The 22,636-nt window shown below is 47.3% G+C and overlaps 2 protein-coding genes and 1 long non-coding RNA gene across 15 annotated transcripts; 2 read left to right on the top strand and 1 right to left on the bottom strand.

Moving 5' to 3' along the window:
* Positions 1-1,389: 1,389 nt before the first annotated feature.
* Positions 1,390-4,829, top strand: LOC127305728 (protein trichome birefringence-like 18). 4 transcript variants are annotated; one of them, XM_051336253.2, is made up of 5 exons: positions 1,391-1,785; positions 2,013-2,178; positions 2,283-2,708; positions 2,926-3,203; positions 3,657-4,829. In XM_051336253.2, exons 3-5 carry the CDS (start codon positions 2,381-2,383, stop codon positions 4,443-4,445), a joined length of 1,395 nt encoding a protein of 464 aa, XP_051192213.1. In that variant the 5' UTR covers positions 1,391-1,785; positions 2,013-2,178; positions 2,283-2,380; the 3' UTR covers positions 4,446-4,829. The 4 variants fall into 4 exon arrangements, with proteins under 4 accessions (XP_051192216.1, XP_051192213.1, XP_071679032.1 ...); XM_071822931.1 differs by having other exon boundaries at positions 1,853-2,178; XM_051336256.2 differs by lacking the exon at positions 2,013-2,178 and having other exon boundaries at positions 1,390-1,785.
* Positions 4,253-22,025, bottom strand: LOC139832923 (uncharacterized). 10 transcript variants are annotated; one of them, XR_011747786.1, is made up of 8 exons: positions 21,691-22,025; positions 18,900-19,992; positions 18,755-18,815; positions 18,336-18,390; positions 16,557-16,637; positions 14,351-16,109; positions 10,716-10,770; positions 4,253-4,386 (listed from the first exon to the last, which is right to left on the bottom strand). It is a non-coding gene; the product is annotated as an uncharacterized lncRNA (long non-coding RNA). The 10 variants fall into 10 exon arrangements; XR_011747792.1 differs by lacking the exon at positions 18,755-18,815 and having other exon boundaries at positions 18,900-19,293; positions 19,465-19,992; positions 21,691-22,024; XR_011747783.1 differs by lacking the exon at positions 18,755-18,815 and having other exon boundaries at positions 21,691-22,024.
* LOC127305727 (G-type lectin S-receptor-like serine/threonine-protein kinase At2g19130) lies at positions 14,730-17,921 on the top strand. Its single transcript, XM_051336251.2, has 2 exons — positions 14,730-17,220; positions 17,642-17,921. Exon 1 carries the CDS (start codon positions 14,730-14,732, stop codon positions 17,202-17,204), a length of 2,475 nt encoding a protein of 824 aa, XP_051192211.1. The 3' UTR covers positions 17,205-17,220; positions 17,642-17,921.
* Positions 22,026-22,636: the final 611 nt, after the last annotated feature.

The following is a 22,636-nucleotide window of genomic DNA, read 5'->3' as shown; positions in this document are numbered from 1 at the left end:
ATGTGGCCAGACACGGTAGTTCCGCGATAAATAGAGGGCGATGCGCGTGAAACCGAGGCGAGGACATTAACTCGCCGTGTGGAAGCTACATGTCCGGCGAAGACTGACCGGCGGCAGGCTTTTACAGCGCGCGGAATACGATGCGATGAGGACGATGATCGGCCTTTCTCGCCGACAAGTCGGGGCCACTAGCCGCGCGGGAAGTTTTCTCGACGTTTCCCGCGCTTTCGTTTCGTCTGAACTCCCCGAGCGCTCCTCGGGGTCCAGGATGACCTGGGCTCCCCGGATGGATAAAAGCCTAAATCCAGACGAAAACGAGGATCCGGGGACGCGACTGGACAGTTTTCGTCCATCCGAATGAAAAAAAAAATCTTGGAGACCTTGCGGGGGAGACGGCTGGAGATCTCTAAGAGCATCTCTAACAGAGCCCGTAAATCCCGCCGGAACCGAACTTTCCCGGCGGATTTACGGGTTCGGGCCGAAACGCGCGCAGATCAGAGCCCGTAAACATGGGCCGGCCCGAATCGGAAGTTCAGGGGCCCGAGAAACTCCCCGTACGGCCCCTATTAAAAGGGTTCGCGGAGGGGAGTTCGGTTCGGAAACCCTACTCCCCTCCCGCCGCTCCTCTCCCGCCACCGCAGCCTGCCTCCGCTCCAACGAGCAATCCCGGACCCTCGGACGCCGCTGCGCCGCTACGGCCACCACCCCGCCGTCCGAAATGACGCGTGCAAGACGCGTGGGTAGGGGCGGTGGCCGATCTGGTGGCGGAAGGTCAAGTCGCCGTCCGCCGGGTGTACGGGCGGAGCCGGAGCGGGCCGGCCGCAAGTGGCCGGAGCTAATGGCACGCCACCTTCAAGCGCGCGCGGAGGCGGCTGCAGCGGAGGAAGCGGAGGCGCCCCCCGCTGCCGGCGCGTGTAGCCCGCCGCTGCCGCCGTTGCCCCCGCACGGCTACGATGATGACGACGGACCGCCTCTCCTCTGCGGGAGCACCTCCGGCGCGGCGGCCATCGAGGTGGCGGCGCTCGTCGTCGCCTAGCAACCGCCAGCGACCATAAACCCTCCGCCGACGCCCCGGTGACAGTATAGTCTCCGGGAACCTAAATTTCTATTCTAATTAAGTCTGTAGTACGTAATGTAGGTCTAATGCGGATATATTTTGCCACTACTATTGTAAATTATGAACGAATTAAGCTTGATCGGATGAAATCGACTGCAATCGCGAAAATCGATTTCCCGCGACGTTTGATTTTCGCGAGTTCGGTTTGCATTTACCGTTTCTGTTCTGTGCGCCCTATCTAAATGCGCTCTCAATTCTTTTTCAGGAGACCGAAGTCATTTTATTCGGTGATAAATACGGGCAGATGCTCTAAGGCCCTTCGGAAATAGGGGAAGGCTGACGAAGGAAGCCCGTGCTGGGCCATGGCGCGCAAACCTCGGCTCGGCTCAAGGCGATTCACGGCGAGCCGGCGAGGGCATGTGCAACGCATATCAGGACTCCATGGAGGGGAGCCACGGCCAGCGACGGCACGCCAGATCGCTACTACACTGAATGGGGTAAAATTTTACGGAGTAAAATACACCAGCAGTCGACCACCACCGACAAGATCAGTCAGTAGGCTTCATTCTTCACATCTCACATCTCGCGCGCGATTGGGTCGCCGCACCTCGGCCAACGGCGGCGGTCCAACGGCCCCTTCCACCTCGCCGCTCCTCCCCCTCCAAGTAGAGCGGCGACGGGCGAGCACCTCCGCGCCCATTTCTTCGGCGACCAAGCACTCCACAGAGGTAAGGTCTGAAAACTAGATCTCTTCAGCTGGCTTAGCTCCTGAACCGAGAGTTTCTGCTCTGTCAGATATTCTTGGCCAAAGTTCAGATGGTGTTGCAGATTGATGTTAGATACACGTGTGGTGGAGTGATGAAAAATAGTAGCTTCATCTGATTTTCCTTTATCTGCAAATGCTGACGACGGTATAGTCTGGTTAAAGTGGTTCATTTCGTTGTTATCTTTGCAGCTCACAGATAAATCTGAGGTTGAGCTGCCACTAAATGCTTCTGCTTGTTACGTGATGAATCATTACATTTCTGAATACTCCAATGATAACCTGTCAAAACTAATACTGCCGTATTTTTTATGATCTTCCATTAGTCATTGGTCAAACATGCTGCTGTTAGCTGTTGGTGAGTATTAAACTTGACATGTGGCTATCAAGCCATTTCTCTTAGTCCAACCTTGATGTAGCCAGCACTAATTATTTATTTCAACGCATGTTTGTGTACCGCAGGTTCCAAGTATCAGGCTACAGGTTTGCTCTAATACTCTGGGCAAATCAAAGAGTACAACTGTTCTCAGGTTATTGCATTTGGGTTTTTGGGTGTGGCCATGAGTTTGCCGGAGATGCAGGCTCCAGCTGGGGCTGGTGGAATTCGGCGATTGCTCTTGAAAGTCATTGTGTCTGCTGTGGCATTGCTGCTCGCCCTGGTGGTGATATCACTGTCTGTGGGCTCGTCCCTTCCTGGGGCATCGCTACGTGCATACCTCACTACCGGGGCTCGTGGTGGGAGCGAGAATGATGCTACCGCTGATTTTCTGTTATCAACGCGGGTCTTTCAGGGTGACCAGGAACCCTTGCCTGGTACCGTGAATTCAAGTGAAGCGTCTTTGGGTACAAGAGAGGATGATCGCAACATGCCGGTACCAGTTGCTACAGGTGATACGGATACCACACCAAAACTTGATGAGGGAACTACACTTGACTCATCGAAATCATCAAGTGATTTTCAAAGGGCTGTTCGAGTTGAGGTGTTAGTATGTTCCACTGGTTTTTCTGCACAACATCTTACAAACAAGAATGAATATACTTGTCACTGCACTTTTTTTTTTTCATAATTACTTGGACATGACAAATTAACGTTATTTTTGTACAGGTACCTGTGATCTATATCGTGGGGAATGGTTCTTTGATTCTTCGGGGCCACTCTACACAAACAACTCTTGTCCTTTGATTACAAAGACTCAGAATTGCCAGGGAAATGGGCGACCCGACAAGGGATATGAGAATTGGAGATGGAAACCTGAACAATGCATTCTCCCGCGCTTTGATGCAGCAAAGTTCTTGGAGTTTATGAGAGGCAAGACACTTGCCTTTGTTGGGGATTCAGTTGCTCGAAATCAGATGGAGTCGCTCCTTTGCATCCTCTGGCAGGTGAGGAACTTCAGTTATACTACTAACTCCTAATGGTTTATGTTAGAACTATTATTAATCTTAGTAGACCTCTTTTATGAATGATATATCTGACTCAACGGTTGTTTGGTCTTATGGATAATGGATGGACCATCATTACTTTTTTTTGGTCAAGTTTTATGAATGATATATCTGACTCAACGGTTGTTTGGTCTTATGGATAATGGATGGACCATTGTTACAACATTTTATTTTTTTTCTTCCTAAAATAGAAAAGGGTCAAAACTCATCGGTTCTATATAGTTTCTTTGTAAACTATCTATTTTCTGGAAGATTCGCTTCCGAGATGATTGATCTCCAATTTCGAAATTGTTATGCCTGCTCATATACTGAATGTACTTGTAACTTGTTTAATTGACTAACATAATACCTGGTTTGTCATCTTGGAGCTGCTTGATATTCTACTTTTGACAGGTCGACACCCCAGTAAACAATGGCACTAAAAGAATGCAGAAGTGGATCTTTAGGTCAACGTCAACAACTATAATCCGCATTTGGTCGTCTTGGTTAGTACATAGGTCAATTGAAGCAGTGGAGTTTGCTCCCCAGGGTCTTGACAAAGTTTTCCTGGATATCCCAGATGAGACCTTCATGGAACTTCTCCCGAGTTTTGATGTGCTTGTCCTCTCCTCTGGGCATTGGTTTGCAAAACGATCAGCCTATATCCTGAATGGCAATGTTGTTGGAGGACAGCTCTGGTGGCCGCGTGAAGCTGGGAATATGCAAATGAACAACGTTGACGGTTTCGCTGTATCTGTTGAGACTTGCCTAACTGCTGTGGCAATGAACCCGAATTTCAAAGGTATAGCTGTTCTGCGCACATACTCACCAGATCATTATGAAGGTGGGGCATGGAACACAAATGGGTCATGCACTGGGAAGGTTAAGCCCTTGGATGAAGCGGTAAGGAATGGATTCACGAACACAATGTATGAAAAGCAAGTTGCAGGCTTCAAAAAGGCTGTCCAAAATTCTGGGGAACACGGTTCCAAGTTGAAATTGATGGACATCACGGAACCTTTTGCCTCGAGGGTCGATGGGCATCCTGGTCCATACCGAAGTGTCGACCCAAACAAGAAGACTCAGAGAGGGCCAGATGGAAGGCCTCCACCCCAAGACTGTCTACATTGGTGTATGCCAGGACCTGTAGATACATGGAATGAGATGCTGTTTGAGACCATAAAAAGAGAACTTGCTGGTTAGGCAATGAGAAAAAAAAAGTATTGCTGGATACTTGCCAACTGCCACCACCTAGCGTCCCACAATATTGCTAAGCTAAACCTTGGTGTACATGTGTGGTGTACCTGTTTTACCACAGATAGGAAGAACTACAGTAGCTTCAGACCACAGAGTTCTGATAGGAAGCTGCTTTTTTTTTATTATACCTTTTTAGGTCCCAAACCCTTCAGAACAGGGATATAAATTATTGAGCAGTTGATCTGTATCTTGTAAAGTTGGTTGTACTTTTTGGCTGAAACATTGTTTGGCATATGCCATCTTGTCAAATTTTGTGCAAATGAAAACCCTATGGAATACTACTATATTGTAATTAGAATTGGGCATCTGAATTTTACTAGTCGGAAAGAAGTGATCGGTTTGCACTTCGCTGTTTACTACTTAGTGTGCCCGTCAGTGGTGATTCACACTTCTGACCGGCTCCTTATTGCCACCCCTCCATTGTGCACTCTTTTGTAGTAGTATTTATACAATTAGAAATTACAGTGTATAGAATAGATACAGATGTCAACAACCTGAATAAACATCCTAACCGTGACAGATACAATTATATATGATACAAACCAAAATATCACCATGTCTGTTAGGTAAAACAAACGTATGCGGTAGTTTAACCCGCCTCCTGTAGATCAACAGCCGACGGCCGAGCCACACCCAAAGAAAATGATTTCAGTGTGCCACACAAAGAACATGAGCCGAGCAGAGAAACAGATTTCTGCAGGTTGCTTACACCGTTGCACGCCCTATTCTATTTATTTACTATCCACAGCTACATTAGACAAAGAAAACAGACAGCTACATCAGAAAAGAAATGACGATCTCATCGACTTTCCTTCTGTTTTTGTGCGCCACCACAACTCTGGCCACCTGCTGCAGCTGCATCAGGATGGAGCTCAACCACATGGACGCAAAGGAAAATCTTACGACGGCCGAGCGCTTTCGTCGTGCCGGCGCACGCGCCCGTCTCCGCCACGAGTCCCTCGGGGTGGCGGTGCCGCTCACCTTGGGGTCCTGGGAGTTCGTCGCACACTTCGCCATAGGCAGCCCGCCGCAGGAGGTTCATGCCGTGCTCGACACCATGAGCAGCCTGGTGTGGACTCAATGCATGCCATGCGGTAATGACTGCTTCTATCAAGACGTGGACATCTACGACTTCTCGCTTTCGAGCACCGGGATGGCCGTGTCCTGCAACGACTCCCTGTGCAGCGCCGGGCACGAGACCCAGCCGTGCACGGGCGACGATGGCCGCGCCGGCGCGTGTGCTGTTCGGACGACCTCCGTCGGTGTGGACCTCGCTGGCGTGCTACGCATTGAGGAGTTCACCTTCGGCTCGGAAAAGGCAAGCATTGCCTTCGGGTGCATCACCAAGACGGACACCACGGGAATCGGCGAAGGCGAAGACGCCTCCGGCGTCATCGGCCTCGGCAAGGGCCCACTGTCGCTGGTCTCTCAGATCGGCGGCAACCGGTTCTCCTACTGCCTCAGCAACCAAGTCCAGTCAAGCCTTCTCGTCGGTCCCTCAGCCGTCCTGAATGGCGGCGCGCCGTTTGCGTCAGCGCCCTTCAGCCCTCGGTCCTCCTACAACCTGCTTTTGGCCGCGGTGTCGGTCGGAGAAGCTGATCTTAACATTCCCTCTGAGGACGGCGGCATCATCATCGACGTGCGCACCCCCTTCATGTTCCTGGTTGACGCGGCGTACAAGGAGCTGATGCAGGAGCTGTCATGGCGGCTGGGCGGTAGCCTCGTCCCGTCGCCGATCCACGACATGTTCGAGCTGTGCGTGGCGCCAGCGGACGTGAGCAGGCTTGTGCCACCGCTGGTGCTCCGTTTCGGCCAAGGGGGCGGGGCTTGGGCGATTCCGGCGGAGAACTACTGGATACAGCTGAACCTCGAGGCGTCATGCATGATGGTCGTAAACTCGGCGGTCTCCTCCAATGGGGCACCGATGAACAGGACAACGGTCATAGGGAACTACATGCTGCAGAACATGCATGTTCTTTACGATCTTGACAACAAGGAGGTCTCGTTCCAGCCCGCCGACTGCAGCTCCATCTGATTATCCATCCACTTTCTAGTATAGCTAGTACTTGAATAAGGCTACTGCATATCATATGTACTATTCTGCTCACCTGTAACTTGAGAATATATTTTACAACATACCCACCCCTATAAAAAGAACAGTATACTTCTAAGAAATACAGAAGGATACATTTTATTGGGTCACGGTATCTTCAATTGCAATATGTGTTTACTCAATCTGATTGCTGATGTCCTCCAGCAGATGCTCCGCCTGGCCTCCCTTGCTGGCCTTCTCCTCCACCCCCTTGTCGATGACCTTCCTTGCCCCGTCCTCCAGTACGCCGACGACACCCTCATCATTATTCGAGCCATCCCGGACCATGTCGCCAACCTCAAACATATCCTAGACGACTTCTCCGCTGCCACTGGTCTGACCATAAACTTCCATAAGAGCACCTTTGTGCCCATTAAAATCGATGCCTCTATCACCACATCTATGGCTGCCACCTTCGGTTGCCCGATATCCACCTTCCCCCAAACATACCTGGGACTTCCGCTCTCCCCCTATAAACTGCGCTTTGGCGACTTCGCACCCATCATGACCAAAAGCGACATGCGCCTCTCTGGGTGGCGAGGTCGTTGCCTTCCCATAGGCGGCCGCCTGATCCTCGTCAACTCCGTCCTCACCTCTATGCTCTCTCACGCCATGTGTGCTGGGCTCCTCCCAGCTGGTGTTATTGAGGCCATTGATAAGCGACGGCGCGCCTTCCTCTGGACTGGCGAAGAATCTTGTCATGGTGGCCAGTGCAAGGTAGCCTGGGACGATGTCTGCGTCCCCAAACATCTTGGGGGTCTCGGAGTCATATCCCTCCCAGCCCAGAACTCCGCCCTTATGGCAAAATTCCTCACCAAACTTCACTCTGACACATCGGCTCCTTGGGCCTCCTGGTTCCGCCGCATGTACGGATGGCACAATTCTCGTGATCTGGGTGATCACCACTACCTCGACACCCCCATCTGGAAGGATATTGTGGCGGGGCTCCCCTCCTTTCGCTCTATCTCCAAAGTCTCTCTGGGCAACGGGGCTTCCACGGCTTTCTGGGTTGATTGTTGGCTTGGGGACCAAACCCTCCAAGAGCGTTTTCCTAACCTCTTCTCTCACTCTACCCGCCCCAACATTAACGTCGCGACCACTCTTTCCCTGGGCCTCCGCAGCTCCCTTGGACCGCGCCTCACGGCTGCCGCGGCTGATGACCTTCGAGCTTTGTCTATCGAGCTGAACTCTGTGGAGCTCCGCCCTGACGCTCCGGACACACGTGACGCTCGCCTCTCTGACAAAAAACTCTCAAACAAATGTCTCTATGTCAACTCTTTCAGGCATTTGCAGATTGATGATGTGGCGCCAACGGTTTGGCGGAGTGCTGCCCCATTAAAGTGCAAGATCTTCTGCTGGCTTGCTCGGAAAAGGCGTCTGCCCACTAACGAGCGACGGTTTCGACACCACCTTTCTACCTCTGCTGCCTGTCTCTCCTGCAACCTGGATGAAGATGTGGACCACCTCCTGCTCTTCTGCCCCCAGGCAGTCGAAATCTGGGACTACTTCCTCCAAAATTTCAACCCAAGCATGTACACGGGGTTCTCTGACTTCTGCCTCAGACGGAACTGCACCTACGAGGAATCCACCATCAACACTGCCATCGCCTGGAACATCTGGAAGCGGAGAAACGCAAGGACCTTCAATGGCGTAGTTGAAAATCTTTCACTTGTATCTCGCCGTTGTATTGAGGATATTAGGCTCTGGGCCTATAGATGCACCACCCCCTCCTCTACCTCCTTTCTTAATTCTTGGTGTAATGGGTATGATCCCCCCTGAACTCTCTAGGCTAGCTCTCTCTCTGCCCCTCTGCCCCTCTCAAGCTATGTAATGAAACCCGTTCCGCAGCTTTGATATATAATTGTTCAGGCTGGCGTAAGCCCGCTGTAGCCCATGTCAAAAAAATTTACTCAATCTGAGGCGCGCGATTAAGGAGCTCGCGCGGCGCAGATTTAATCTCTGAGCCTTGACTATTTTGTAGTTCGTTAGAGATGCTGTTGTCGCGCCGGAGGAAAATGTAGATTGCCATCAGATTTTTTTTCCAACAAAGAGATTGCCATCGGATTGTTAACGAGAAGATTATAAAGCAGAGACGCACAAAGGAATAGGATGGGAGAGTGCGTGTGTGCGGCCCTAGATTAAGGGCCTCTTTGTTTGGGCTGGCTGTGGCTGGCTGTGCTGCTGTGTAGAGAAAGCTGCTGTGCAGGAAAATCTACTGTTTTGAGATTTACTCTTTGGCTGTCTCGCTGGCTGTCTAGCTGTAAACCGAGAAATTATCTAAAATAGCCTCCGAAACACGAGAATAATGTGTATTTTTTTACCGATTTACATGTATAATAAATAACACATGGATCACTAAAAAAAATACGGATCTATGCCATTATATTATACTAGCTATCACACATTGAACCAGCAATGGGCAGGGGACTGACAATCGGCGTCACAAGCATCCATCACCATCAGTACTAGCATTGATCTAGCAATCCAGCAATGCATGCGTCGGCGTCGATTTAGCAGTCACTAAATACCAAGAACAACATGCAAAGGCAGCTCACGTCACGGGAGAAGCGGACGGGGGTCGTGGACGTCTGGACAATCTCCGGCGGTCAGAGACGAGTTCGGGGACGGTTGCGTACGAGCACTGGCAGCGTTTGCGACGAGCTCGGGGACGATTACGTACGAGCACTGGCGGCGTTTGGACGAGCACTGGCGGCGGTCTGGACGAGCTCGGGCGGCGCGGTCGATCTGCCGGTGACCGGAGGATATGAGGGACGTCGGAACGGGACCAGGAGGGGACAGAGTCGGAGGAGAGCAGCGGTGAAGGAGCGGGACGGCGGAGGAGAGCGGCAGGGGTCGAGCTCTAGCGATGGAACGTGCGGCGGCGGGGACACTTCGGTCGCGTGACCGCGCGAGGAAGATAAGGCAACTGTTTACTTTTTTATTTGTTTTTTTCCTCACGAACGAGCAGGTATGTCCTCCGATGGCAAGCTCCAGTAAATAAGCGAAACGATATGGGCAAAGGAGAATACCGTTTCGGGGCTGAGGGGGAAAAGCTCGGGAAGCACGTCTAATACGTGCTTTTTCTTCTACGAAGGAGATCGAGCTGCTTCGGCCGAAGCCAACAGTACAGCGGCACCCTTTGTTTCGATTTCCCTACTTATTTTCGTGGAAAGCACTTAAAAGCTCAAACAAAGAGGTCCTAAGCAAGCATATTCATTCTGCGTGGCATGCTACAAAATTTGGGTGGCGCAACTTTCATCCCGGGAGGACGACGACATGCACGAGAAAGATCAGGAGCAGCACGTATACGTAGGGATAAATTCTCTTGCAGACTTTAACAGAAATCACAACCGTGCAAACCCATACTTGACGGCATCGATCAAATACCTTCTGCCGGGGTACTTGATCGGCTCCCTCAAGATCAGAGCCTTGCATGAAGAATAAACTGAAACCTGAGATCCACCATTTTTACTATATGAAAGTCTGATTCATTTTGTTAGCTAGAGATAAGGCCAGTTGGTCATTAGTATTTAATACTCCCTCAGTCTAAATATAAGTGTCTTAATTTTTCCTAGATACTCTATAAAAATACGTCTAAATATATCTATATCTAGACAAAAGTGAGGTACTTAATTTTGGACGGAGGAAGTAGAATATTTCCATAGTGGCTACTTGGCCCGTGTGGTGGGCTGGGCAGCCAGGGTTCGAGCTTTATTTGAATGTAATATCACTCTGTTCCATAATATAAGCTGTTTTGGTAAACTAAAATAGTTTGCCAAAACTGCTTATATTACGAAACGGATGTAGTAATTCACAACTACTTCTCATCTGGGTGTCACTAATCTTTGTTTCAGCAAATATGTCGTAATGTGGATCAGAAGGAATAAAGGAAGGCAACCTTGCAATTGCAAAATTGCTACTTATTTACGCATTTTAATGGCAAGCAAGCAATACAGCTAAATATATGATAGAACTACACATATCTGTGTGTGATGGGACCATTGACATATATCCTTAAATCGAAGGAAGAAGTTGACACATATACCACTACTATTGCATGCTTTTTGGAGTTCAATATGATTATGTCCCTACAGCATATGGATTAAGAAGAAACTAGTAATTACCCAAATCATATGGCCGATTAAGTTACCTCATTCTGAAAGAAAGCTCACCAGTTATCTGCAAACATTGAACAAACAAATGTGAAAGATGCTGCTTACATGTTACGCATACGAAATCATTAAAAGATACACAGGTAAATGCCTATTCAGCATCTCTGAAGTTAAGCAAACATTGTTATTTTCAGTTATCTGCAAACTTAGTTCTCGAGCAACAGCAAGTTTCAGTTGATGCTCCCCACAGACCTATCGCTCCAGCTGGAAAGGGCTCTGGCTGTCGCCTGAAGCCAGAGAAAAAGGCACTCATAGGGGTTCACGTGATTAACCGAGGCCCAAGTGTTGGCAACCACCTCCCGGAAACCCTCAAGGTGGAGCCAGAACTGTTCAAAGTGGAACCGTTTCCGCAACGGCGGCAAGGGGGTGCAAATCAAGCAGTAGCAGGCAATGATCAAGTCGTCGTGGAGGCGAGGCGAAGAGGACACGATCCAGGCGCACGAGGGTGGGGCGATCGCGCTCGTTGGACCACGTGTACCTGCGCCCATGGCGGTAGATGTCCTTCAGGGCACATTCATTAAGAAAACGGTGGAATCGCCCCATCATACGCCGGTCTGGAAAACTCATTTCTACCTATTGCTTATGATCTATCTTCTTCCAAAGTGTTTATCCCTAGCCAGTTGTAATGCTCATTTTATTTTTAAAACTAACAAGTTATGTTGCTTTGACACTGATTTAGTCTAAACAATGTCTTCTTCCATGTCAATGATACTTGATGCAGAGCCTTGAAAGACATAGAGACTAAATAGAAGTCGTGAGACTGTCCATAGAACGTTATTACCAAAGCAAGAAAAGAACACATGCAAATTGTAAGGTATGGTGAACCATCCATCCCTATTAGGATCAGGGCTCAGGAGCAACTGCGGCTGTGATCCGAGATTCATCAGGCAATTTCTTGGCGGGAGCCTGCCACTTCCTCCCCCAGGTGGCGAATGCAAACATGGCGGAAGCTATGGCCATGCAATATCGTTTTGAACTCAGCAGATCTACGAGGTTTCAACAAGGTACAAACGGAATCGGACTGTATGGAGGTGATCAACCTCTGTTCTGGAGATGATAGAATTTGGGGACCAACCACGGCGATTTATGTGAACTGCTTTATCTCGGTGGGAAGAATTGGGACGGTGGAGTTTGCTCGTTGTCCAAGAGAAGCAAACAAAGTAGCCCATGAGATAGTCAATGAGAGCTTTATTTCAAACAATTCTTGTAATGGGATAGATTTTTTTCGAAATGGGGAATATGACCCCGGCTTCTGCATCATGATGACGCACACGGCCTTTTATTAATAGAGTATCAAAACAAAGTTAAAACAATTTAGGCATCGCCTAGGATTGATACAAGAATCAACCAGCGAAAAAAAACAAGAGAAAACGGACTACACTTCATTGTAATCGTCTATTGTGTCGCCAGCCAGTCTGGCACAAGATATCCTGAGCGACCATCTGGAGCCGTGTGCATCCAGTAGCCATAGCATCCCGCTGTCCCTCCGGTGACAGAAGAGCCCACAACTGGACCCAGTGTGACACCATATGGATAACCTGCAAAAAGTGAAAGGAAGTTTTGTTGTTAAAAATAATATCATTCCTTGTCCTCCAGATAGACCAACATAAGGCAGAGACCCCAATACGGATGAAAGCCTTTGATTGTCTATCAACTCCATGCAACCAATTACCAAACATATTGGTAATATTGGATGGAGGTGGGAGAGCAAAAGTAAAATTAATCGTACGCCAAAGAATTTTAGCTAGAGGACAAGTGATGAACAAATGCTCAATATTCTCCTGTTCGCCACAAAAAATACAGTTTGTACAACCGTTCCATCTTCTTTTGGCTAAATTATCCTTAGTAAGTAGAACTTTATTGCTTAAGAACCACATAAATATTTTTATCTTTAGGGGGACTTTAACTTTCCAAAGGTATTTTCTTAAGAAAGGGGTATGGTCATTCATGAGATCCTCATACATAGATTTCACGGTAAACACACCATTTGTTATCAATTTCCAAACAAATTGATCTTTCTCATCAGATAAATTAATCCTCATAAGTTTCCTGCATAATTGTAACCATAAAGACCATTTATTTCCCAACAACAACCTTCTGAAACTGATATTCATAGGTGTTTGGGCTAACACATGAGCTACTGTTACATTCTTATGATGCACAATACTATATAAGGATGGATATTGTTGAGCTAATGGTGTATTTCCTAACCAGGTATCTTCCCAAAAACGGATATGAGTACCATCACCGATCTGAAAAAAACCTCTGCTAAAAAAATCCTCTTTAACCCTCATTAATCCCTTCCAAATGGGAGAGTCTGTAGGTTTAGCTTGTACCTCAGATAAGGTCTTTTGTCTTAAGTATTTGTTCTGCAGTAGTTCTTGCCATACCCCATCTTCGTTAAGAAGTTTATAAAGCCACTTACTCAATAAACATCTATTTTTCAATTCAATGACCTCGATACCAAGACCCCCTTGATCCTTAGGTCTGCATACGATATTCCACTTGGTGAGCCTATATTTTCTTTTGTTTTCCTCAGATTGCCAGAAGAAACGAGACCTATAAAAATCCAGTCTTTTCCTTACCCCAACGGGTATTTCTAGGAAAGACAACATGAACATCGGTAAGCTAGTTAAAACTGAATTGATAAGGACCAGTCTGTCACCATAGGACAATAATCGGCCCTTCCAGCATCCCAATTTGCTCTCAAATCGGGTCTCCACTGGATACCAATCAGATATTCTAAGCTTTCTAAATGATAAAGTGAAATGGTCATTTCTACAACAGACTTTGAGGATGAAGGGGTTTGCCCCTGAATGGTGTAGGATGATCAATCAATATGTCCAAGGGGGTAGTGTAGGAGTTAAGGTAAATGATGACATTGGTCATTATTGTAATGGGATAGATGATCCTCCTGCTTTTCTTTTGGATTTGTTAGTAAGCAATGTAATTTTATTCTATAATAAATAAAGCTTGCCGTGGTGGCTTTCCCTCAAAAAAAAAAACCATCCATCCCTATTACACCAGTGATTGCCAACACACACTAAGTGCTCTCCTAAAATTGTCTTTGCAGCCTGTAGTATGTCAATACAACCAAATAGGAACAGTGCTTCACCAAACATGCAACATTTCTGAAAAAAGCGTTGGATGGATGTTATGTGCCCGTTTCATAAGCAGTTCAAAGAAGAACAGTGCAGATTTCTGAAAAAAACGTCTTGCCTTCATCCCTGTTACTTTTGAATTATTTGAAGTTGCCTATTGTTTGGTGGGAAAGCATGTGGCAAGCCACACTTCCTACAAATATATTTTTTAGCAAGTGCACTCAAGCCGCGTTTCTTGTCGTTTGATATTGCAGGGATTAATTGTGCTCTTCATGTCTTGAACAATTTTTTTTTAGCCTCTTCAAATTAAATGATCTAAGTTCGTTTCCAGTTGATGATCGAGTTATAAAAATAATATTAGCATGTATTTGTGTGTTCTTCCCTTCTGTTTACTGTCACGGAATTGTTTCTTGTGTTCTCATTCTGTCACTCAACTTGTAGTTCACCATGCTAAAACTAGAGCAACCAAATGGAAAATTCACTTACTTGCATATTCTGATGGGTTGGCAAGCCGCGCCTCCTACATAGTAATTCAAGTGACAGCCCAAGTTGAAGCTTCTTGGAGAGCTTGAAAACAACCTTCCTTGTACTGAGCTATATAGCACATGGGTGTGTAGACAACTAGCTCAACTGGTGGTGTACAACCACCTAAGCTCAAGTGGCACCCCAAGTGGTTCGGGATGCCCAATTATGTGAGTTCAATTGGTCCCAAGTCAACTAGTCCATTGAATATCATGCATTCCTGCACGTCTTCCCTGATCTGTTCCATTCTTCTTCTTCTTTTTTGAGAGGGATCTGTTCCATTCTATAGCTACATTTCTTCCTTCCAGCGTCAATCATCTCCAATTCATTCACACTCTTCACCATGCCTCCCCTCTACATCCTACTTGGGCTTCTCCTCTTTTCTTCCTTGCACACTCCTTCATGTTTCTCTGCAGCTGCAAATGATACGCTCACAGCAGGCCAAGCGCTCGCTGTGGGCGACAAGCTCGTCTCAAGAAACGGCAAGTTTGTGCTTGGCTTCTTCCAGCCAGCTGCAAGCATCACCAGTAAGTCCGACAACACCATCTCCCCCAACTCCAACTGGTACCTTGGCATATGGTTCAACAAGATCCCAGTTTTCACAACTGTGTGGGTTGCTAACAGAGACGAGCCAATTACTGACTCCAAGCTCAACCTAACACAGCTCAAAATCTCAACCAATGGTAATCTTGCCATCGTAACCCATGCCGGTACTGAATCCTTAATCTGGTCCACTCACATTGCCAATAGGACACAAACCAGCATAAACGCCAATAGTGCCGTTCTCTTGAACAGTGGGAACCTTGCCCTCTTCGTAGAAAGCCCATCATCGAAGGTACCGTTGTGGCAGAGCTTCGATTACCCAGCAGATGTTGCCCTCTCTGGTTCCAAGTTTGGCCGGAACAAGGTCACCAATCTGAATCGCCAGCTCATCTCAAAGAAGAGCCTAATCGATCCGGGCCTCGGCTCATACAGCATGAGACTAGGCCTTGGTGGGATGGTCCTCCAGCGCATCAACCCCTCCATTGTGTACTGGTCTTGGGCATCCGGAACATCAACATCCAAGCTTATACCAATACTTGAGGCAATTTTGGAAACTGATCCACGGACCAAAGGTTTGTTTGACCTAACATATGTTGATAACAATGTAGAAGAATACTACATGTACACTTTACCGGATGATACATATTCCGTATTTATACAACTAGACATCTCTGGTCAGATCAAGCTGAATATTTGGTCTGAAACCAAACAGTCCTGGCAAAACTTACATACTCAACCTGTTGATCCCTGCAGTCCGCCTGCTACCTGCGGACCTTTCACAGTCTGCAACAACAAAGCAAGTGCATCCTGTTCCTGTATGGAGAGCTTTTCTCAGAAGTCGACACATGATTGGGAGTTTGATGATCGAACAGGAGGATGCATCAGAGATAATCCCTTACATTGCACCGGTAAAGGAAACACCACAAGTTCAACAGACATGTTCCACCCAATTGCTAAGGTTCAATTGCCCATCAGCCGGCAAAGCATAGACGTTGCCACCACTCAGAGCAAATGTGAAGAAGCTTGTCTCAACTCCTGCATCTGCACTGCGTATTCCTACAACAACAGCAGATGCTCTGTCTGGCACGGGGAATTGTTCAGTGTAAACCTGAATGATGGCGTTGGCATTACTTCTGAAGATGCTCTTTACCTCCGCCTTGCCGCCAAAGATTTGCCAAATCTAAGAAACAGAAGAAAACCAAACAATGGATTTGTTATTGCTGCAAGCGCTATTAGTTTAGGAATGATAATAATGCTCATGCTGTTGATAGTGATTTGGAGGAACAAATTCAAGTGCTGTGGTTCACCATCATATGACAATCAAGGAAGTGGTGGGGTTATAGCCTTTAGATATGCTGATTTAGTTCATGCTACTAAAAACTTCTCCGAAAAGCTGGGAGCAGGTGGTTTTGGTTCTGTATACAAGGGAGTATTACGTGACTCGACTACTATAGCAGTGAAAAGGCTTGATGGTGCCCGTCAGGGAGAGAAGCAGTTCAGGGCGGAGGTGAGCTCAATTGGACTCATCCAACATATCAACCTAGTCAAATTGATTGGTTTCTGCTGCGAAGGTGATAAAAGGCTGCTTGTGTATGAAAACATGGTAAATGGATCTCTCGATGCTCACCTATTTGAGAGCAATGCTGCTGTCCTGAATTGGAACACCAGGTATCAAATAGCCCTAGGAGTTGCTAGAGGATTGTCCTACCTGCATCAGAGTTGCCACAAATGTATCATACATTGTGATATTAAGCCAGAAAACATACTTCTCGATGCATCATTTGTTCCTAAAGTTGCAGACTTTGGGTTGGCAGCATTTGTGGGAAGGGATTTTAGCCGTGTCCTGACTACATTCAGAGGAACTGCAGGCTATCTTGCCCCAGAGTGGCTTAGCGGAGTTGCTATTACTCCAAAAATTGATGTTTACAGCTTTGGCCTGGTACTGTTGGAAATCATATCAGGAAGAAGGAACTCCCGTGAATCATACAGTAGCAGCAATTATCATATGGAATATTTCCCAGTGTTAGCCATCACCAAGCTTCACGAGGGAGATGTGCTGAGTTTGGTGGATCCACAATTACATGGAGACATCAATTTGGAACAGGCTGAAAGGGCTTGCAAAGTTGCATGTTGGTGCATCCAAGATAATGAGTTTGATCGGCCGACGATGCTTGAAGTGGTCCGGGTTCTTGAGGGTCCACAGGAGATTGATATGCCCCCGATGCCAAGACTACTTGCAGCTATAACAGAACGCTCAGATGCAACTTCAATGTAATAATTCACAGAAAAAGGTACTGGGTATACTGACTACCACCATTTTTTTTTTTTTGCGCAAGTATATTTGGAAACTAAGGTTCCTCTGAATATTAAGATCTTCATGTGGTTCCAATATAGAAAAGTAATCCAAAAAAAGATAACCTCACAAAGCGAAAATGGAATGGTTCTAAGAAATGTGTATTTTGTGATTCTGAGGAATATATCAATCATCTGTTTTTCTCTTGCCCTTTTGCTCGCCTTATATGGAGAGTTGCGTATTTTACTTTCAATATTCCCCCACCTGCCAATGTCACGGATATGTTTGGGAACTGGTTAAACAAGGTTGAGAAAAAAACTAAAGCTCAAATTTGTGTGGGTATATGTGCTTTAGAATGGGCCATATGGAACTGTAGAAATGATATTGTCTTTAATAAGGGAAATGCTCATTTTTTACAGGTTATTCATATGGTTAACATTGGATCTACAAGTGGTCCTAGCTTCTCTCGGAGGCGCAGCATGCACCTATGGATTCTGGCTGCAGCTAACTTGAGATGGTTGCTTGGGCACTTTACACCCAGGGTGGCTGGCAGCTTTCTAGAAGAATTCATGATGCATAAACACCTTGTTTTAGTTTTTTTCCGCTTGCTGATTTTTATGTACACCCTGTGTGATCCATGAGATGTAAACTTTGAATTCTGAAACTTTGCAATAAATCGGCTGTGTGCATCAATTGGTGCAGAGGTTGTGGCTATGTTCCCCTTTTCGAAAAAAAAATATTGGTTAGCATCATGAGGTGGTGGGCTGGGCAGCGATGGTTAGAGCTGTATTCGATGTCACTAATCTTAGTTTCAGCAAAGTAAAATGTTTTAATGTCGATCAGAAGGAATAAAGGAAGGCAAGCTTGCGATTGCCACATTTCTCTTATTTACGCATTTTAATGACCAATCATGGTAAGCAAACATTATAGCTAAATATGATAGAATAAGAAGTATCTATGTTTGCAGGACCTTTGATATATATCCTTAAATCAAAGCAAGAAGTTGACATATATGCCACTAGTACTGCACGTTTTGGAGTTCAACACTGTTCTTTTCTCTAATTGAAACAAATATAGCTACGGCATATTAATGAAGAACAAACAAGCAATTACCCCAACCATATGGCCGATTAAGTTGCCTGGTTCTGAAAGAATGCTCACCACCTATCTACAAATCAATAAACAAACAAAGGTTAAAGATGACGCTTACATGTTACACATACTAAATCTTCAAGAGGTACAGGTAATGCCCATTCAGCAACTCCAAAGTTTACCAACTTTTTAGTGCTTTCCGTTATTTTTCCGCTCACTACTTTGCTGTAAAACATTTCATATATGCAAGTAATTGTGCAAATATCTTATCTATGCAATCATGTACTTGATATTGCAAATACAAAAAACTTTCCCTTTTAAATTTATGTACCTAATATTGCAGATTGATGAGCAACAATTGCTATACAGATGAGTAATATTGTACAACTACAACATGACACTCTGAATTACATATAGTTCTCTTGATATATGAAACTCACATCGTTGGAATAATTTATGTTAGCTACACCAATCCCTGTTCATTGTTGATGTAACAAATTTCTGTGACAATCAATTGTCCATCCTCAGCACAAAAACTAAACCAAGCAAGGAATTAAAATGATCCTAAACAAGAGACAAACTAACCACTATATGTTGACGGAACTTGCACAATCTTGCACCTTCTGTATCGGTGTGGATGTACTTATACATCAAAGGTGACTGTTGCTGCTCCTGTGGGACACAAATATTGACAGACTTCCTCTTTCAATAATACTACCTCCATCCCAGGGCTTAAGACCTATATTTTTTTCAGAAAGTCAAACTATGTTAAGTTTGACTAAGTTTTTACAAAAAATCATTAACATGTGAAATACAAAATTAATATTATTAGATAGATAATGAAATATATTTTCATGTGCTATCTACAAAATATCATATTTATTGATAGATTATTCTAAATCGGAGATGCCTTCAGAATCTGCTTCACTCCCTTGGTTACTGCTAGTTCTCTTCTTCTCCTCTTTTTAATCCCACATCACTAAGTAGAGGCAACCACTATAAGGACAATGAAGATAGGACCACCCCCGACAATGGACCACATCTCAACAGACAAGGTCATACGGCCAGACCTGTGCGAGAGTGCGAGTGTGGCTGCCAGAAAATTTTACAGAGGAAAACCAGCAGCAGTTTGAGAAAGTAAATATCATACCTTATTTGTACTGCTGCAAAAGTAGCTTTCGGCATGAACCCAGACACTATTGCCAACTAGTTTACACAATTTAGTATTACTTCTCTTCCAAAATATAAAACATTTTGGTAGGCTATTTTAGACTACGAAAACATCTTATATTTAGGAACAGAGGTAGTAGGTTAAAAGTACAAGTTTGTGACTCCTATAACTAGGGTGTCACCCGCATATGTAAGGGAGAGTTTTGGTGTGTTTAGTTTGTAGAACCCAAGCGTATAGTATTGTACGTGCTGATGAGCACTAAGTCATAAGAGAATTAGCTCTATTAAGTGGCTTGAGGAGCCTGCTCTTCAGTCCATTTAGAATCCTTGAGGTTCCCACTTGTGCTTCTTCTTAGTTTCACAAGTCGGTTGTGTCTTTGTAACCCCAAACTTAGTTATACTTAATATATTGCTACTGAAAATTATTGCTTCTATTCTTGAATTTATCTTTGATTATATGGTGATATCAAGAAAGATCCGCCAATAATCCCACATCACAAGGCAATCCCTGAAACCATCAAAGACAATGGGGCTTCGTTACTATAGATGTAACTTTTTAATGAACATAACAATATAGTTTTAGTAGCAACTACACATCGAAATTCTTGTAGGCTGCAGAGGCAATATAGGTAGCAACATTAAGAGAAAAGTTTCAGAGGCAACGTAGGCATTAAAAGATTTTAAAAAAAAATTAAAGAGATATATCATATACTGCCATATGTAGTTTAGTGAAGGCGTCTTCAGAGCATCTCCAACAGGCGCGGTATAATCTGGCGCTGTAAACCCGTGATTCGGCGCGCTGTATACCGCTAGCGCGCGTGTTAGCGAATTTTCCCGCGGCAGATGCTCTATTTTGCAGCGCGCGTTGCTGTGCGAAAAACGCACCTCCGGCAGAGGCTCTATTTTGCAGCGCGCGCGGCACAAACTGCTAATCCGACCGTTTTTTTGAAAATTTAAATCAAACAAACTATGAAAATTTGATCGAAAATACGAATATATTTAAAAGTTCAACGATACAATGCGGCACAAACTACTGGTCCGACTCCCAATCGAAGTCCGAGCTGCTCGGAGTCGTCTCCGACACTGGCGTCGTCGTCCACTCGAAGGAGGAGGAGGAGGAGAGGACGATGGTCGACGGCCCTGCGCCGTTCTTCTTTTCCTCCTCCTTCCTCGCCGCCTTCGCGGCCCTCGCCGCCATCCTCGCCGTGGACTCGGCGCGGCGCTTGTCGCGGCTAGCCTTTTTCTTCGCCTTCGCCGCCGCCTTCTCCTCCTCCTTCTGCTCAGCGTAGAAGGCCGCCGTGGCGGCGACATCCTCCGGGAAGCGGCGCGCCCATTCAAGGCGAAGCGCCTCGTCGCGCTCGGCGATGAGAAGGCGCTGCTCCAGCTCCCGCTGTCGGCGCTGCTGCTCCCGCGTGATCATCGGCGGCGGCGGCGCGAGCATCTCCGCCTGCTCCCGCGTGAACACGTCATGGAAGTTCATCGCGCGGCGGGAGCGGCCCAGCCGCCACGCGACGGCGTCGTAGGCCCGCGCCGCCTCGTGCGCCGTGTCGAAGGTGCCGAGGCGGATCCGCTCCTCGCCGGAACGGATTTCCGCGTCGAATCGGCCGCTCGGCCGCGCCCGAACGCCGTGGTAGCCGGAGGGGGGGTGGCGCGGAGGCATCTTCGCGCGGGGCGGAGGGGACGACGGCGCGTGGAGGCGGAACGGCCGGAGGCGGAGCGGCGCGGGAGGGAGAGAGGCGGGGAGAGAGACGGATGCGTGGGAGGAATGGCAGTTGGCCGCTTCGCGCGTATCGTGTTTATAGCGCGCGCGGCAGCGCACGTGGCAGATTTCCCGCGCGGGATACCGCGAAAGCGCGCGGGCGGCAAAATTTTTACCGTGCGCGCCGTTTTCCAGCCTCCGCTGGAGCAGCGCGGCAGCGCCCGCGCGTGGCAAACCGGCGGTTTTTTTGCCGCGCTGGGCTTTTATGTGCTCTCATGTGCTTCCTAAATAACTTAATTTTGGTCTGCAGAAATCTAATTTCCTGCAGGAAATTTTATGTAGCGCACACCCACACATACCATCCATTGTGCCTATAAACTGACACAGACTCACAGTTCAGTTTAAGGCATGCAATTATTTTGCAAGAAAAAGCTACTGGGTATACACAATACAAATAGGGTGGAAAAGCTGATAATAACTTGAGTAAAAAGTAGATAGTGGACTGACCAGGCTGTTGCCGAGGAGGAAGCAAAAGTTGGCTTGGCGGTGTACTGTTAATCCGTGCCACTATGTCTCCTCTCCACTACGCCAGCGCTGGCGCCGCCGACAGTCCCGCTCCCTTCGGACCCGCCGCCGCACATGCTGCAAGGGCCGGAAGTGGGCAAGAACTCCTCGCATCGCCGGATCTAGGCACCATGGACGAGATGAGGAGGAGGGAATCCACAGCGAGAGCGACCAGGAGAAGATGTGGCGGCCGATTGTCATGACCGTGGCCACAGAGAAGCCAATGGGCCAAATCATGACATTGGCTGGGGTCGGACCTGGGCTTGGGCTCACGGGAGTCACAGGGGAGAATTATAAAGGAAGCAACTCAGATGAGAAAGGCATGAAAGGTGGAATCGTCTTCAAGCTTCTCGTCCCTTGCTCTAGTTCTCAGAGCATCTCCACTCGACTCCCCGACTCCCCGACGAGGTCCTCGACCGACGTTTTTTCCATCCGGATGGCGTAATTCGGTCCAGTCGCGTCCCCGGTTCCTCGTTTTCGTCCGGATTTGGCCCTTCATCCATCCAACGAGCCCACGCCATCCCCGGTCCCCCGGGGCGCGCTCGGGGACTCTGGACGAAAGAATTTAGCGCGAAACGTCCTGTGGACCCTCGTAGTCGGCGACAGGAAAGCCAAATCCTGTCGATTTCCCTCCAATTTGCTTGCATATCCCCAAACTCTCCCGCCGAATTTGTCCATTCTCCTCCTCGTCTTCCAGTTCCAGTTCCCGTCCTCGTCTTCTCGTCCACCACCGTTCTCCTCCTCGTCTTCTCGTCCACCACCATGCCGCCGAAGGCGAGGAAGCCGCGGGCAAAGAAGGAGCGGCCTCCGGGTATGTCGAACGCGGAGTGGGCGGCAGACGAGATCCAGCGCCAGGTCGAAACAAGCGGCAGGGTGGAGAGGGAGAGAA

This window comes from Lolium perenne, chromosome 6 (genome assembly GCF_019359855.2).
Source record: "Lolium perenne isolate Kyuss_39 chromosome 6, Kyuss_2.0, whole genome shotgun sequence".
NCBI classification, from domain to species: domain Eukaryota; kingdom Viridiplantae; phylum Streptophyta; class Magnoliopsida; order Poales; family Poaceae; genus Lolium; species Lolium perenne.
The sequence above is the reverse complement of the archived record's forward strand: the minus strand, read 5'-3'. Positions and strand labels throughout refer to the sequence as shown.

Coding starts and splice junctions, on each gene's coding strand:
- LOC127305727 (XM_051336251.2), top strand. CDS start 14,730: ATGCCTCCCCTCTACATCCTACTTGGGCTTCTCCTCTTTTCTTCCTTG.
- LOC127305728 (XM_051336256.2), top strand. CDS start 2,381: ATGAGTTTGCCGGAGATGCAGGCTCCAGCTGGGGCTGGTGGAATTCGG. Junction 2,709..2,925: donor GCCGGTACCAGTTGCTACAG/GTGATACGGATA, acceptor ATTTTTGTACAG/GTACCTGTGATCTATATCGT. Junction 3,204..3,656: donor TCCTTTGCATCCTCTGGCAG/GTGAGGAACTTC, acceptor TACTTTTGACAG/GTCGACACCCCAGTAAACAA.